At 44.4% G+C, this 18,626-nt stretch overlaps 1 protein-coding gene across 5 annotated transcripts in view; it reads left to right on the forward strand.

The window, feature by feature from the left end:
- Window positions 1–18,626, forward strand: part of USH1C (USH1 protein network component harmonin) — a 66,688-nt gene that overhangs the window by 41,064 nt on the left and 6,998 nt on the right. For 3 of the 5 annotated variants that reach the window (XM_075187555.1, XM_075187552.1, XM_075187553.1), the window contains exons 13-20: window positions 73–215; window positions 944–1,009; window positions 1,381–1,505; window positions 3,290–3,342; window positions 14,224–14,265; window positions 15,469–15,522; window positions 15,853–15,952; window positions 18,067–18,176. In XM_075187555.1, the coding sequence (XP_075043656.1) occupies window positions 73–215; window positions 944–1,009; window positions 1,381–1,505; window positions 3,290–3,342; window positions 14,224–14,265; window positions 15,469–15,522; window positions 15,853–15,952; window positions 18,067–18,176 (693 nt within the window). Of the gene's footprint in view, window positions 1–72; window positions 216–943; window positions 1,010–1,380; window positions 1,506–3,289; window positions 3,343–4,246; window positions 4,297–4,915; window positions 5,069–5,830; window positions 5,948–9,217; window positions 9,668–11,623; window positions 11,681–12,404; window positions 12,525–13,477; window positions 13,541–14,223; window positions 14,266–15,468; window positions 15,523–15,852; window positions 15,953–18,066; window positions 18,177–18,626 lie in introns of all 5 variants that reach the window. The other 2 variants (XM_075187556.1, XM_075187554.1) reach the window with 2 other exon arrangements.

An 18,626-nucleotide genomic window follows, 5' to 3' on the forward strand; every position in this document is an offset into this window, starting at 1 on the left:
TATATATATATATGAGAGAGAGATATTTATAGATATATATTATATATATATATTATGGATTTTTATCCCCAGGGCCGGGAGTTCTTCATGACAGAAGACGAAAAGCTCATAGTACAACGGCGCCATGAGCTGGAACGCCAGGAACTCCTCCGTCAGAAGAAACTCGCCATGGAGACCAACAAAATACTGAAAGAGCAGCAGGAGAAAGAGAAAGTGTAAGTCACCCATAAATACCCAATACCCCCATGTGGCATCTGTACCCTGCTCCCCCCGAGTGGCACCTGCCCCCTGCTTCTCCAAGTGACATCTGCGCCCCGCTTCCCCCATGTGGTTTCTGTACCCTGCTCCCCCCGAGTGGCACCTGCCCCCTGCTTCTCCAAGTGACCTCTGCACCCCGATTCCCCCATGTGGTTTCTGTACCCTGCTCCCCCCGAGTGGCGTTCCGAGCCGTGTTACTAATAACATGCACGTGAAACGTTCTCTGCTGTGACTGTACCACCTATAAATTGCTACACGGCCGTCATACATCTATATTTGTTTATTTTCTAAACTGAATTTATGTATATTTTTATATTTTATTTATTAAATCTCACATTACTTCTATCCTACTATAAGTGTTCTTCCTGGGGCATATGTTTAATATTCGCATGTGAGCCGTGCCCAGATCTGGTGCTAGTGAGGCGCTCAATCCCTCCAGAACTGAAGGTGTGTCCAGGGCACACAGGCTCCGTAGGTTTATTCCGGACCCTCCCGCAGGTCTTATCCCAGGTCTCCTGATACCCAGCGATCATTATACCATTATAACCTGAGAGCTGTGTCATAGGGAAGTGATAGCCGGGTCTGGTTCATGAGGGCTATAAGATGACTGTGTCTAATATAGACAGAGGTACTCCCTGAATGGGGTGGATATGGTATCTGAGTCTCTCTAATTATTTACCCACAGGAGGAAGATGGAAATCTCCCAGAAGATGGCGGAGGAAGAGGAGCGACATCACATAGAAATAAAGAAGTGCGCTATATCTCTCTTATTATACATTTGTGCCAGTCATTTTCTTAATGAAAAAGTTCCCCAAATCTCAGAGAATCTGCTTATTCCTCTATAACGTTCAATGGGACTTAGTGGTGTTTCGTAAACTCAATATTGCAACATATTAAACATAAAGTTATTTTTGTTATGTATAAATATTTCTATACTAATTTCTATAAACTGTGAACGTTTAATGTAACTAGTTTCTTACAATCTGTGATGATTATATATCAGGGACCTGACCCTTCATATCGTAGGTCGGAAACGCTATTGGCGCTGTGAATCCGCGTTAGGACGCTGACAAATGTAGTCACAGAACTGATGTGTTTCTCCATAATCTCTCTTCTTTCCAGGATCTCCGCTCAGGAGGAGAAAATAAAGAAAGAGTGGGAAGAAGATTGGGGACACAAAGAGCAGCCAAAAAGTCCTAAGTCTGCACCCCCACAAACAAATCGCAGCCCCCCATCGAAACACAAGAGTAAGTCTGTGCTTTAGTTGCGTATGTGAGTTATTAGATGATTATTATGCTCCTTAATGTCTCAAAAGTTTTATACAACAAATCTTTCTCTTTATACGGGAGCCCCATATACTCTTATTGACCCCCAAACTCTTCACCATAATGGACCTTTTACAGAGATCCGTAGTAGAGACATTTCCCATGTACCATTCATCTGCCCACCCCAGATCCCTGTGCGTCCCACGGCCAGGACAGCTGCCGGAGGGGTTTGCCAGGTATAAGTGAGTAGTTGTGGAAGATGCCTTCATTTCTGCAGCCCATTGGCCCTTAAGGTGGGTGTCAGAGCTGCCCTAATCCTGGTGCTTTGTGATTGGCTCTCAGTGATTGGTTGTACAGTAGGGGATCCCTGGATCTGACATGTCAGGGTGCATCAGGTAATCTTCTCCTTTAATGAATGGAAGAAAAATATCAGCAAATAAAAGATAATATAAACAATACACAAATTAAACATATATTTATGGAAGTATATAAATTTCTTCTAACTTGATACTAAAATATAATCTATTACTACAAATTGAACAGTTAAGTAGAAAAAAACCTTCTACTGATTTAAATTCAAATATATAATAAACACAATAAACAGCCCACAAATGTCCCAACCAAAATGTATTATATTATTGACACAATGTGCGTTTGTCACCGTTCCTATGAAATATAATCACAATAAATGTCCCAGTGATGCAATGTATCCGTTCAGAAACAAAGATCAATATGTAGCTAAGTATATAGAGGCTGATTATACGCAAAGTATGTGTATAAAATCCAAGTGTATGCATGTAAGGGGAGTATTGTACAAGTTACATAGGGGATTAATACCCCACGGTATCTGGTGAGTATTCGAGGAATGCCATCACCAGAGGTTTAATACCGAGCCTTAAACAAGCACCACACAGGTTATAGAGAGAACGACTCCAAGTAACGCGTCTTATTCTTTCCTAACAGCCGGATGGAGCCGATCTAATCTCCTCGCTCCATGGTCCAGTTTTATGACATAAAGTCGGTGTCCTATAAACCAAGTGGGACACATTATGAACTAACATAATTAATGGTCAGACATATGAGCCTATAAAACAGACCACCTAACGTTTCCCCGCTCACTCACAGGTTCCTCAGAGGGTCCTTCTCCTACACACTAAATACACTTTCTCTATTGCCAATAATCATCTGTACCCAATACTGCTGGCCTGCAGCAGCCTGTTGTGTTCTGCACGTAGCCATATCACAAGGTGATCGTCTCCCACCACAGCTGTGCCCATGGCCTTCCAAGAGGAATTACCTCTTGCCCAGGTCCAACTACTGCGCAGGTCGTTCCTCTGTCTCCCAGGATGAAGGGGGTTGTAGTTTGGCAGCTGTTGTGGAACTGTACAAGTTTCCTCTCTTACATAAATGAAGTAAACAACCTTTCCCTAAGTAGCAGTGAATGAACGTCCTCCGGGACATCATGTGTGACTGACCCCTGGGGACACAACAAAGAGCGGACGTATCGTGGGAAAGACACCAAAGTAAATGTCATTTGGTTCCACGTCTGGTATCTTATTAAATACTGTGGTGGCCACGTCTCCCTGCGGGAGAGAGATTACAGATCAACTACTGAACATCTGCTAATAAAATGAATGATCTCAGGGACACAGAATAATCAGGCTGGTATTCCGCACTTAGAGATCTGTATGTATTAGATGCAGGGATAGGAAAATTTCCTCCTCATTTCCTGTCTCTGTTACTTTGTTCCTCCTTTGTCTCCCCAGCCGATGGGAGAATAACGCAGGATGAGGCTGCCGCTGGGACAAGACACAAACAGGTCGGGTACTTTCCTTCCCTCGTATCTAACTACTGCCCTGTCACCTGTCTCTTCCTGTCAGCCAGAAACAGAAAAGATGTAACACACTTGTACTGTATATATTGTATTGTCTGTTTTATGTAATGTACTTCTCTCTGCAGGATGCTGATTAAATGAACATGGCAATCTTACCTTATTTCTAATAAGAGGGAGGATTAACGCCTAATCTCTGCCTGAAAATACCCCCCGCCCTGTCTCCCAGCATGCTCAGGGTGTCCCCTTCCCTACATACCTTGTGTCTGACAGCGGCTACGGATATAGATATATTGGCACAGTGGTTAGCATATGGTTAAATAAATGTTAACAAATATATAATATCTCTTGTAACTAGAAATGTTTCAGACAAATCTGGAGATTTTCGTGTAATGAACACGAAACCTTGGAGATTGTTGGCGCATTTATGAGGCGCTGTCTTTGTACAGAGTCCCCTGTGCTGCTTTTCTGTTATCTACAAAGCACCAACATATTACGTAGCGCAGTACATCGATGGACTGGTCACACTGATGGTCAGTGGTATAACACTGCTGGCTGTAGTGCTTACATAGTGCCTGTAGGACAAACAGTGCTTTATTCTGGGCTCCAACAGCCGGGTGGAGACCTGGGAAATGGGTGCTGGGGAGACTGGACATGAGACAGAAGGTAAATGAGCGTTCTGGGACTGTCCTGGTGTTTATAAACACCCATGATCCTGTGCTGCTCATCGCCAACCCAAAAGACTGGCTCTAGCGTTGTTTATTGTCTGTCACCAATCCTGGGGTCTTTTACTGAGCGGAAATCACATGTTCTCAGTAAATTGATAAATGAGCGTTGTTGGTGCTGTATAAGTGTTATTAATAATGTCCCTCTGTCTCCTGCTCATGTGCAGCATTTGGCTGGTTCTACCGATATGAAGGGAAGTTTCCCACCCTTAGGAAGGTATGGCGTGTGCTGTGTAACGTGTGAATATGTCTGCGTGTTGTGTGTTCTATCTATGATCTCTACATATCTGCACACAGTGACACCGATATATTTGGCTCTTCCACGTGTCATATAGTAAAACTTTGGGGGACCATAGACAAGGGCAGACGTTCTCTCCCATAATGCACTTCTCTGATTTTAGGGCTGTAGGATATTTCCCTTCATTAATACTCCGCTTTATGCACCCTTCATTCATGCTCCATTCACTCTCCAGGCGAGTCAGTGTCCTTCTTTTCTAGTCAGTTCTCTTAACCTCCGAACCTCCTCGGGAAATAGCAGTGTCGGTAATGTGGTCATCGACGAGTTGATTCCTGATGGGGATATGAGGTGAGATAGTTTTACATCCTTTTCTCCTATCGGTACCTCTGAGTGTTTTGCAGTGTGTTTTGCAGTATTTTCATGCACTATGATCCTCAGGTTATTACACAGACTATTCGTCGCTGAGTTATAATGGGATTATTGTTCCCTTCAGAGCATCTAGTAGCTCTTCTAGGGAATAATGAAACCTCTTTGGTTGAGGTAGTTTGTTTCTTGCTCATGTTTCTGGTGGTTTCATTTCCTGAAATAACATCTTTAGAAAGGGAAAGAGCGGAAGAAATCGAAGGCCGAGCGTCTGTTCGAGCAGAAGAAGAGTAAGAAGGAAGTGGAGTTTGAGCAGACGCTGGCTAAGGAGAAAGAAGAGATGTTGGAAAAGGAAAAACGGCTAAAGATCAACCGTCTGGTTCAGGAGGTAATTCTGTCTGTTATGTACTGATGTTGGGACACGCGTGTTTGTCTGGACATGTGCCTTGGGTTATGTAACATGTGTCAGTCATTTCATACACTGTTATTTATTGGTTACATCAGTCCCGCAGATAATCCTGGTTATAGCAAACCGGGGACCCCCTGTATCTGACCTGCTGGTATTTGTGGTTAGTTTCATGCCCTTCAGACGGACCGTATATGGATGGGCTGAGTCCTCCACCACCGGGACCGGTACAGTGGTGACCTCCGGCGCAGTTGCCCCTACTCCTTCCTGTTTCCTGTACATGGTGGATAGGATTGATCCAGACAATAAACCCCATTTAAATGTACATATTCTGCTTAATATCTGGCCTGAAGAACTATTAGTAGTTGTTATATAGACAACCAGACCCTAATCCCACAAACATGCTCACATCCCTCCCCCCTTATTACATATGTGTCTGCTGTATACAGAACGAGAACGTGCCTGTGTAATGCCCAAATGCTATATGAGATGTATATTATATTATTCATTATCTGTTCCTTCACCACTGGGACACCATGAAGAACCCAACTTGCCCCACAGTGGTCATGTTGTTCTGGAACCACAAGCCCCAGCATGCCCTGCCTACCATGTGCTGGCACTTGTAGTTCCATAACATCTTAGGAGCCGCAGGTTGCCCACCTAACCCAGATCACTGTAGCATTATATACATTAAATGTGATGGTACACGTGTCACATGTTGGAACTCGTTTGCATGTGACCAAGGTCTCCGAGACGGAGCGAGAAGACTTGGAGGAGTCGGAGAAAGTTCAGCATTGGGTGGAGAGACTCTGCCAGACCAGGCTGGAGCAAATCTCATCCGCTGAGAACGAGGGTCATGAGGTAAGAAGAGCGGTAACCTCTGCCGCAGTGGTATGTACAGAGTTCAGTCATCTCCTTACAGACAAAACATTATCTAAGACGAGCAAGTAGTGAATAAACGAAAAATAGGGATTCCGCCTATTTAACTATTTCTACATTAAAATTTAGCAACATTCTGAATTTATATATTTTAGTTCCTATGTTTAGGATGTGTAGAACCCATAAAGAAGCTAAATACCTAATTCTTATGTAATCTGAATGCATTATACTCGGTAGTGAAGCAGTGTTTCCGTGATGTCACTAGCTCCCAGCAAGCTGAGAGATTGGAAGACAGAAGCCGCGTCTATCATTGTAGAACTATCATTTACATCACATTTATATTCCTTTCTCAGCAACACTTCTGTTACATGACTGCAAAACAAGGCGATAATCCAGCACTGACAGTTGGATTTTAACATTAATGTAACAACAACTTATGACCATAAACCATCACCAAAGTGTAGCAGACGCCACTTATACAGCGCTCTGGATGCACATCGCATAGCGCCGTGGATTGGCCACCCCGGCTCACATCACAGTGATCTCCCGATGGTGAACCCCGCCCAACTGTGCGGAGGAGCCGACCAATCTGAGGATCTTTTCCATTTGTAGATTTATTTCTGGCTTAAATGAACCGCGCGAGTGACTAATTTATTGCAATATGACGATACACAATGGGCCCCATTACAGCATATTACAAGGCCCAATATCCATTCTCTCTCAGCTCCTTTTTCGTAGTGGAAACGACTGAGGGACCCTCTGCATGGCAGGAAACTACCCTGAAAATACGACCTCTTCAACATCTTATCTCAATTCAGTAGTCTCAATCCATAAAATAATTATGTTGCTCTTCAAAATGCGCAGACTTAGTACATTGCTCAGAACACCCTTATACCACCCAACTCCTTCCCTCGGCAGAGGAGCCAGTGACATCACGAGGAGTGCAGCCTATCCAGTCACTAGGAACCAGTGACATCACTGAGAGTGCAGCCTATCCAGTCACTAGGAACCAGTGACATCACTGAGAGTGCAGCCTATCCAGTCACTAGGAGCCAGTGACATCACAGAGTGCAGCCTATCCAGTCACTAGATACCAGTGACATCACAGAGTGCAGCCTATCCAGTCACTAGGAGCCAGTGACATCACTGAGAGTGCAGCCTATCCATTCACTAGGAACCAGTAACATCACTGAGAGTGCAGCCTATCCATTCACTAGGAGCCAGTGACATCACTGAGAGTGCAGCCTATCCAGTCACTAGGAACCAGTGACATCACTGAGAATGCAGCCTATCCAGTCACTAGGAACCAGTGACATCACTGAGAATGCAGCCTATCCAGTCACTAGGAGCCAGTGACATCACTGAGAGTGCAGCCTATCCAGTCACTAGGAACCAGTGACATCACTGAGAGTGCAGCCTTTCCAGTCACTAGGAACCAGTGACATCACTGAGAATGCAGCCTTTCCAGTCACTACAAGCCAGTGACATCACTGAGAGTGCAGCCTATCCAGTCACTAGGAACCAGTGACATCACTGAGAGTGCAGCCTATCCAGTCACTAGGAACCAGTGACATCACTGAGAGTGCAGCCTTTCCAGTCACTAGGAGCCAGTGACATCACTGAGAGTGCAGCCTATCCAGTCACTAGGAGCCAGTGACATCACTGAGAGTGCAGCCTATCCAGTCACTAGGAACCAGTGACATCACTGAGAGTGCAGCCTATCCAGTCACTAGGAACCAGTGACATCACTGAGAGTGCAGCCTTTCCAGTCACTAGGAACCAGTGACATCACTGAGAATGCAGCCTTTCCAGTCACTACAAGCCAGTGACATCACTGAGAGTGCAGCCTATCCAGTCACTAGGAACCAGTGACATCACTGAGAGTGCAGCCTATCCAGTCACTAGGAACCAGTGACATCACTGAGAGTGCAGCCTATCCAGTCACTAGGAACCAGTGACATCACTGAGAGTGCAGACTATCCAGTCACTAGGAACCAGTGACATCACTGAGAGTGCAGCCTATCCAATCACTAGGAACCAGTGACATCACTGAGAATGCAGCCTATCCAGTCACTAGGAACCAGTGACATCACTGAGAGTGCAGCCTTTCCAGTCACTAGGAACCAGTGACATCACTGAGAATGCAGCCTATCCAGTCACTAGGAACCAGTGACATCACTGAGAATGCAGCCTATCCAGTCACTAGGAACCAGTGACATCACTGAGAATGCAGCCTATCCAGTCACTAGGAACCAGTGACATCACTGAGAGTGCAGCCTATCCAGTCACTAGGAACATCACTGAGAGTGCAGCCTATCCAGTCACTAGGAGCCAGTGACATCACTAAGAGTGCAGCCTATCCAGTCACTAGGAACATCACTGAGAGTGCAGCCTATCCAGTCACTAGGAGCCAGTGACATCACTGAGAATGCAGCCTATCCAGTCACTAGGAACCAGTGACATCACTGAGAATGCAGCCTATCCAGTCACTAGGAACCAGTGACATCACTGAGTGCAGCCTATCCAGTCACTAGGAACCAGTGACATCACTGAGAGTGCAGCCTATCCAGTCACTAGGAACCAGTGACATCACTGAGAATGCAGCCTATCCAGTCACTAGGAACCAGTGACATCACTGAGTGCAGCCTATCCAGTCACTAGGAGCCAGTGACATCACTGAGTGCAGCCTATCCAGTCACTAGGAACCAGTGACATCACTGAGAGTGCAGCCTATCCAGTCACTAGGAGCCAGTGACATCACTGAGAATGCAGCCTATCCAGTCAGTAGGAGCCAGTGACATCACTGATACATTGTTTCATCACACTGGATAGCTACCACCACTGATTTAGTTGTTCTGTATATTCTAATCATCTTCATCAGCTACTTATATAGCGCCACTAATTCCACAGCGCTGTACAGAGAACTCACACATCAGTCCCTGCCTCATTGGGGCTTAGTCTAAATTTCCAAACACACACAGACAGAGACTAAGGTCAATTTAGTAGCAGCCAATTAACCTATCAGTATTTTTTTTCGGAATGTGGGAGGAAACCCACGCAAATATGGGGAAAACGCACAAACTCCACACAGATAAGGCCAAGGTCGGGAATTGAACTCATGACCCCAGAGCTGTGAGGCAGAAGTGATAACCACTGAGCCACCATTCTCCCCCCAATGCTATGGAATACTGAGCGGATATTATTGTTTTATTCCTGCTGACAGTTGTTAACTCTTTCTGTTGTTTTGAGCAGGGAGCAGGAGGACGTCCGCCTGTCGCCTCTGCTCCGGCGGCTGTACCCGCTGCCGCTGCTGTGCAGAGGTTTGTTGGTGGCATCCAGCTTCACACCACAGATTTGGATGAAGTTCATTTAGAGGACCCTAGTCGCCCTGTCAAAAGGATGGCGCCCCCTCCTCCCTCGCCACGGATGCTGTCTGCTTCCAGTAACCCCCGCCAGGCTCCTTCCCCCAACATTACGATGATGAGGAGAAGTGCACCTCCAGCACCAACAAGGACTCCTCCTATACAGCCAACATGGATGCACTTGCCCTCCCCGGCAATGCCATCTCCAACGCCTCCGCCACCACAGTCCTCAGGTTCTGCTCGCCCACCACTGCCGTTCTCAGATGAGTTAAAAAGCTATAGAGGAAGATCAGCTCTGAGGTCTTCAAACCCAGAACCCACCTACCCTCCAAGCCCAAAGGTGAGCTCTATAGATGTATGTGGATAATAGTATTGTATATTCTGCAGATAGAAGTCCATGAATAAGACAGATGGACTTCTGAGACCCCACCTCCATTCCACAATCACGTCAGTCGCCAGCGACGGACACACAAACATTCAAACACACTGAATAACTAAGTGAGAACACAGCAGGGAGTCATTATACAGATAGTGCCAGGTCCGTGGAGACAAACAGGGAAATTGGGGATATACAGATAAGGGGTAGTAAGTGGAAGGGTTGCTGTGTGTTTAATAAATAACTTAGCGAATGTCCCATTGTAGATCGCGTTCCAGGCCGAGGAATCTGCTGTGATCTTGTGCTCCCGACATCAGTAATTGTCATCTCTCACTGCTGCCCGAGAAGAGTGCGTCCCAAGCAGTTGCCTCATTTAGTCTATAAAGCGCTGTTTTGTGCCGTAATTGCAGCCCTGGTTACCCTTTGGTCCGCATAGTGGAACTTACCATATCTATACAACCGTAATATAACGTCAGACCTCCCATCACAAGCACTGTGTGTACCTGTGTGTACTAATGACAATCTGGGTGCCACTAAAAAGCATTTTAGGCTGTGACTCTGTCTTTATGCGCTTAGTGTGACGCAATGAGTGGATTTCACAAAGCTATTTGTGTCTCAACATAGATTTTAACAATTGTTCCTTTAACAAAGAATTGACATTAATTAACCAATGTATATCCGTCCCATCTAACCCCCCACCTCGGTTATACCGGGCTCCTGCCCCTGGAATCGGTTTTTCCTGGGCGCCAGCGTTGTGGTATTATGGCCTATGGGGGTGTGACCACGCGGACTGATAAGAAGCTGCATTTGTCAGCGCTATTAACAATTTTATCCAATCCGGGTATCTTGCAGCATTATACGGATGTGCTCTGTGCTACTATTAATGACACAACCCTTCTATTTCATGTGTTTTCATCTACCAATTAATTATTTAAACTATTTCATAAGGAAGAAAATATCTAACGTTCCTGTGCTGGTGAGGAACAATTCATGAAGCAATCTCACGTTGATAAAAATATCTTTAGAAGAAATGTAAGAATCCTCCAGGGAGAGACGTTATGTTACTGCTGGGTAGTTAGAGATAACGATTCTGTATTAACCCTTCCACTATAGTACGTCGCTCCCCCATGTACTGTATGACATACACACAGATGCAGTCGGACGAGGACAATGAAGTAGACTGAAGGTAAATGTTCTCCAGCATTGGAAAAAGTGCTAGTGGCCCCAAGAGCAATTACTAGTGGGTATGGGGTCATTGGAATCAGTGGGTACAGTACCATGAACGCCTGACTCGGCGTATCGTGCCGCCCACAGGTCTGAGGCCTTGAGGTGCCCGATGTTACATCTTGTGGTTATATTCCAGCACGCGCTGTATCTTCTACTAACTTATAACAAATGAGCCTATAAAATTCTGTTCAAGCACTTACTGTCGCCGCAGCGGAGGGACAGGTGCAGCCATTTAGCTAAGATGGAAATTTCCTTCCAGGTCAACTTTTATTTCATGTATATTTTCCTGGGTGATTAATAACGGAGATTTACCTCCCAGTAAAGTCTAATTCCGAGGAGGTATAAACCACACAGGCGCTGAGATAAACACTGGGAATGATCTATTGCCTCATAAAGAGTTTTATTGTAGTCAGATATCACCTGCACCTGATTCTAATAACCCTGTCTCTGTAAGTAACCAGCCGCCCTCTGAGACTGGTTCCTTGTACACAGTTATATCCCGAATCCTCGCAGTTCATGTGGACTGTGTGTGTCTGGTGCTAGGTGTCCGTCGTACCAGGAGCGTTTATATGGTGTTATGTGACAAAAACAAAACTATTAAATGGTTCACTCTGCTCTAAAAAGTGATCATTGGTGTTTCTTATAGATAAGGATTCTATGTATCTGTAACCATATAAAGGCTGTTTTCTACAGGTTGTCAGGAACACGTCAAACATAAGTAAGATCTCATCCACGTCGAGCAGTCAGCTGGTACGTGGGGTCCGGAGCTGGGGTCCTGGGGTGCAGTGATTTGCAGTGTGTTGGGTGTGATATGTGACTGTTGTGTTACCTTACCAACGTGGATTAAACCTTTTTTTTTTTGCACTTGTGACTATGGAAAACACAAAACTTACACACTCGTCAGTGAGCCCCCCGGCCCTATTATATGATGTAATAATGACGATATAGACAGACAGATTCCTCTCATTCTCGGCATGTAGGAGGCCTGTATGGCTGATAGACCAGGGCTGGCCGGCCAGCTCAGACACCTGTCAGTAACATGTATGTAATAAGTAATGTCAACTAGAACTGTAAATGGTTTGATGAAATAAGCAGACAGCTATAGATACTGGGGAGCATTTCTCAGCGCCCAGTACTGTACCATTACTAGTGAGTGTCATTCAGCTGCGGGCTGCTCCGGTCACGTGTTCCACTGCATGCTGCTCCGCGCCCGGTCACGTGTTCGGCTGCGGGCTGCTCCGCGCCCGGTCACGTGTTTCGCTGCGGGCTGCTCCGCGCCCGGTCACGTGTTCCGCTGCAGGCTGCTCCGCGCCCGGTCACGTGTTCCGCTGCGGGCTGCTCCGCGCCCGGTCACGTGTTCCGCTGCATGCTGCTCCGCGCCCGGTCACGTGTTCCACTGCATGCTACTCTGCGGTGCCTTGTTACAAAGTGTCTAATTATCTACCTTTTGCCAACACCGCTCTTTGGAATGCAGCAGTTTGCCCCGAGTCCACCTACCCAGCGCCGGCCGGCTGTGCCGATTCCCTCCAAACCGGTCATGCTGCCTCCAGACTCCAACTTTATACTGAGACCGGCGGTGAAAGCGGATCCTCTGGTAAGACTCATATTTTATAACCATTACTGCACTGGTGATTATTTCGTTACTGTATCACTGTGTGTGAATCTGTCACAAGACTGGGAATAACCAATTAATGGAGAGGGAAATATTGTGTCGTTTCCATAGAATCGGCTTTTATTTTATCCAGGACATTGATTTAGTCTCCTGCACCTGTTCCCTATGGGATCTGTATATACAGACTGTCAGTGTTTCAGACACTGTAGGGGTAATTAGGGTTACTGTACACTGATCACTAACCCACCTCCCCACGCTGCACTAACAGGTCTGTCTGTAGTCGTTATTCTGAGGTTCCCATAACGTGTGTAATTAGTAACAACTAAAGACAAATTCAGTAGCAATAGGTTAATTTATTTACTACCTTAGGAACACATTAATATTCTCCATAAACAGTAAAAGCAACAGCAGAAAACAGGACAGGCCGAAAATCTGCATAAATTCTTCTATCTTGTGAGCATGTTCTGCGTTCACATATAGGTGATGTGCTGTATAGGTGATGTGCTGTATAGGTGATGTGATGTATAGGTGATGTGATTGATGTATAGGTGATGTGATGTATAAGTGATGTGCTGTATAGGTGATGTGCTGTATAGGTGATGTGCTGTATAGGTGATGTGATTGATGTATAGGTGATGTGATTGATGTATGGGTGATGTGCTGTATAGGTGATGTGCTGTATAGGTGATGTGATTGATGTATAGGTGATGTGATGTGATTGATGTATAGGTGATGTGCTGTATAGGTGATGTGCTGTATAGGTGATGTGCTGTATAGGTGATGTGATTGATGTATAGGTGATGTGATGTGATGTGCTGTATAGGTGATGTGCTGTATAGGTGATGTGCTGTATAGGTGATATGTAGGTGATGTACATATTTCACAATGAGTTTGTTTCTCTCTGCTAAATCTTGTCATCTGTTTTCATTCTGCAGCCGCCGGAGATGTTAAAGCGGATGGTGGTGTACAACTCCTCGTTCAGATCTAGCAAGCGACAAGTAACCACCGATAATCTGCGTTTCTTGTCTGTCGATCACATGACACAGTCCTGGATCATTCACATTTTGCAACTATTACAGGGTCAAACATGGTGGACACTCCGCTTATAACGCAGACACTGGATCTTCCCAGAGATAATGTTTTGCGTTTATTTTAATCAGTATTTTTTATCTGCAGAACATTTCTGGCTACTTAATATTCTGTGAGCCCCGTCACGAGCTGTGCATCTGCTGAGGATACATTGTCATTTCATCTCAAGTAATTACTGTAAAACCATGACAATGACACGAGAGCTGACTAGTAAATTGTAGGAAGTGAATATATCTGACAGACAGACAATATAAATGAGATCAGAACAGCTTTGATGTCTGGTAGTTACATTTGGTGTAATGAGTCTATTCTCTTGATCGCATCCTTCAGAGATGAGTTTAGAAGGGGGCACAGAGAATCAGAGATGACTTGTAATATCCTTATTATTCACACTGAGGTTCATGGCAGTGTTTCTGTTGTATCACGATTGGTGGATTGTGACACAGGAGGTACTTACAGTGTCCGGTAGGTTTCTAGAGTGTTTCTGGCTGACAGGGAGAGACGTTTTCTATCCCGCTCTGTCCTCCCGTTCTGTACGTTTATATAAGAATGGAGCTTTCCTTTTGTAACTTTGTGTTTTCTTTTCATTGAGGGTTTCCAGAAATATGTGGAAGACTTTGACCCGTACACAATGGTAAGTCAGGAATAAATGTTCAAATACAAGTCACCACTTAATGCGGCTCTGGTCATACAGGGCCGTCTTAGCTTTATAGGCCCCCGGGCACAGCAGAACGCTGGGGGCCCGACCTACATAACCACTCACAGGAATAAAAATGGAAATTATCGATAAAATTAAACTTCTATTTATTGGTCCTGCCAACAAAATGAGTGTTTAAACATTAAAAATCATGCTGTACAGCAGAAATTAATCCATACAATCGTACGGTCAATTAGATTAGTGTCTGAACCATAGAACAACTAACTGATGATATTTACTCCTCAAATGTTTTATCTTTCATAGAGATTAGATCCTAAACATTTACATTGAAGGGTGGGGTATACCTGCCCGCATGAGTCATTTACTCACTGACTATATATTACTGTCCTTGTGCTGGCGCTGTGGGAGTGGCCTGCATATAACTATTGCTTTCAAATGTTTCCTGTCTAATCTTTAAAACAAACAAGTGGAAAATGTTGCAGGATTTTACATTGGATCAATTTTCTGTTTGGTCCTAAAAATGTTCAGAAGGCAACTTTGAAAGAACTTTTGGACAACTTTTTTTCAGATTTGATGCTGCATGTTGTGTTTTTATTGCATCTGCAGAGATATATCAGAGGCATCACTTCACCTGTCACCGTGCTAATTAATTGTGACCTCGCGGGGTGGATCTAATCATTGTTCTGCTAAAAAAAAAACTAATAAGCGCAGCTCAGCCTTTCTGAACCGACAGAAACTTCTGTCACCTACGTTGTCCAAGTCGGCTCCCTCTTTCTAGGGCCTCAGATCGATACCTTCGATTTCTCACTCCACAAAGGGTATCTAGAGAAAAAGGCGGCCTCTTTCAATCACTTATATTATTTATTAAATGAGAGTTGGGTGGAAGTATTAATATAGAGAAATGTTTCCTCATCCATTGAATGGGAGTAATCCTGAGCTGGTTCTTGCTGCTGATTTACATCTACCAGTAAATGCTGATTGGCTGCATGTTCATTCTAGCTCCACCCACTTCAGACGCAGGTATTGTGATTCTACAATGTACGTCGCACCCTGTACCAGGCCGTTTATATATAATTGTTTTTTTACTAACTGGTTGTCTGTCATTTAATCAGGTAACACACAATACTTAATACATGTATATTAGTGTTTGTGGTGTAACTTGCAATTTTTCTTTTTTAGTTTGCATCGCAACAGATCGCAGGGAAGGATGTCCGACAACTAAGAATTAAAAAGGTAAAACGTCACAGCACGTAGCTGTCTGTGTATATTGCTCACAATGTCTATTATCTACAGATGTAGTAGACTTGTGTGCACCATCAGCCATAGCTATAAAGTCTGATCAGCAAATTGATGTATATATTGTACAATATAGAGAATACAGAATATTACAACATTTGGGGATTGATTAGCTCCTCCAGCAATGGATGTGTGTCCTTTGTTCCTGTCCCTCTCACGCTCCCGTTATTCTGCTGCATATAGAATCACTGTAGAGGGTTAAACCTATTGTAAGAAGCTCAGATCTGATTATATATAATACTGTTCTGCACTTCTTGTTGGACACAGGAAGGATCCCTGGACCTTGTGGTAGAAGGGGGCATTGAATCTCCCATTGGGAAAATCGTGGTCTCTGCTATATACGACGGGGGAGCCGCTGACAACCACGGTATATTAAATCATTTATTGAATAATAGTTTTTAGCAGATTTACATTAGATTTTGAGTTTCCTACTAATGTTAATTTGTCAGCGCCTCTATGGTGAGTTTAGCAATAGTTTGACATCTGTGTTATATTGTCTGACAGCACCTATTGTAACGAATCCAGGCTAATTCTCTTGTACATTAAATAATATTTTGATCGGAAAACCGCAAATGAAAATTGGCAAATAATCTGATTGTCAAAGAAATTTAAATGTTCAAATAAATTATTAACATTTAGTTTTATCACATGTAATTATTTTACAATTTAAACAATGAAAATTAGGACTATATTCATGTATAATAACGTTCAGACTTTTAAGTGTCTCTATTGTTATTAGATTGGAAATCTGTTACATATTACAATAATATCAGACGTGATTATTAATCAGCCTGAGATTTGGGTGCACCGCACTCTGCGGATGATGATTCTGACAACTCGTCGTGTCTGAGCCGCTAATCACCTAATCAGCCTGAGATTTGGGTGCAGCGCACTCTGCGGATGATTCTGACAACTCGTCGTGTCTGAGCCGCCAATCACCTAATCAGCCTGAGATCTGGGTGCACCGCACTCTGCGGATGATGATTCTGACAACTCGTCGTGTCTGAGCCACCATCCTTCCAACTTGGGAGAAGAAAATATAAACAGCTGTTACTTAGTAAATTGGCCTTATAATATCCAGCAAGTGTGATGCGCATTACATGGAGAAAGCAGCAGAATGCATGAAGGGCTTATAGAGGAGAAATCAAAGATTTCCCACTTAATGTTTGTCTTCGCAGCCCCAATAGATCAATATGGGGACTGTGATGTTCTGCAGTGCATGAAGCTTTGATGAGCTCTGCATTGCGCAGACAGGTTACAGTGTGTCGTTACCTGTTATTTCCTATGGGATCCTGCTGAAGACTTTCCGTCTTCACAGAATCCATTACAGTGGAAGTGCTGTGTGCATGCGCTAAGCTGCCGGTAAACAGGAAGAAGACTTTGCAGAAGAGGGGTCACTTCGCTGGGGCACCCAGAGTAGCCCGGGAATGGTGCATTACAGCGGTGCTTAAATATGCATTGCTGCGGTTTGTGGTGATGACTGTTTAGTGGCACCACATTTTATTCTTGCAGAGACCCCTAAATGTGTTAGTGAATTTCATCCACACAGTGGGTACTCAGACGCTGTCATCTGACCATCAGGTCATTGAATACCCGTTGGGCCGGTGACCAAGTATCTTTTTCTGGTGAAATTAAATCGCTGTCTACATGGGAAGGAGTAGACCCCGGTCACAGGATCTTCATACTGAACAGTATTGGAGTATTGATGCCCCTGTTCAGACTGGACCTGGAGTCCAAGAGGTTCATTATGGTCACAACGTGACTCCAGCAGTCGGTGGTTACCTCCTAGGTATGGTGACTTACCTAGAGGTTACCTAGTAAGGTGCCTAGAGATAGGACAGTCCATCACTCCTGGGCTGACCAGACATGGTATAAGCCACATGGACAGGTCATACAGTAAATCACATACTAATGTGCAAGACTGATCATGGCCGATTATTTGCAATAAGCAAATGTTGATTGGTACAAAAAACCTGTTTTGGAGGGATGAAGGCTTTGCGTGCCGTGAATCCAGTACATCGGGAGCAATAATGTATTATATACCCAGGAATCGCTAAAACGGGGCGAGAAACACCCACTTAGATGACTGCCTAACTTTCCAGATATTGGGCATTTTGAGGGCATGCCAATCTCCAGAGATGTTTATTACACTCCGGAACCACGTTGGTATTCTCTGACGTAATGCTGCCACCTGAAAGCCCATCACTCGCCCTCCTCCACTATCTGCAGGGCCCTCTCTCTCTGGCCCGTTATTTGTACTTGTAGCACGATCAGACTCTTCTCCCTGATTGTGCAGCGTTGCTGAATATGTTGGCGCTATATACAGGATGATCACAATATAACTATATTCTGCGATCCAAGCACAGAGATTACACAATGTTTCCATATGTTCAGTAACTTGAATAGAAAAATTGATTTCACCCCTTTCTGGTCATTAAACCGGGGTCATTATTTCTGAAAATTTAGTTTTTTCTTTTTCAGGTGGAATTGTGAGAGGGGACGAGATCCTGGCGGTGAATGGGAAGATTCTAACTGATGTGACGTTATCTGAGGCGCAGGCGACGCTAGCAAAAGCCTGGAATTCGGGAGGGGTAAGTCCTGTCCCCAGCTGAGTCATCTTTCTTATCTACCCCTAATGATGCCATCTGTGTTGTCTCACGTTACTGACTGTCTTTCTGCCACTTCATCTTGATGTCCTCTCGCCAAAAAATATTCCCACCTAACAATAGATGTTACCTGCCTGACATTTCTATTGGCCACATAACCATAAACCCCGCAAGCTCGCTGCCTAGGTGTGATCCTGGACTATTCTTTATTCCCCACATCGACTCTATATCATGTTACATACATCTAAAAAACATTTCCAGAATTTGTACATATCTCACACAAGACACTACATAAACTCTAATTCATGGATCTCCCTCATCAACTACTGCAATTCTATCCTTACTGGTCTTCCCCCAATCAGACTCTCACCCCTACAATCTATTTTTTTATGCAGCAGCTAGATTGATTTTCCTTGCAAATCGTTCTTCCTCTGC

Source organism: Mixophyes fleayi, chromosome 10 (genome assembly GCF_038048845.1).
Source record: "Mixophyes fleayi isolate aMixFle1 chromosome 10, aMixFle1.hap1, whole genome shotgun sequence".
Classification (NCBI taxonomy): Eukaryota; Metazoa; Chordata; class Amphibia; order Anura; family Limnodynastidae; genus Mixophyes; species Mixophyes fleayi.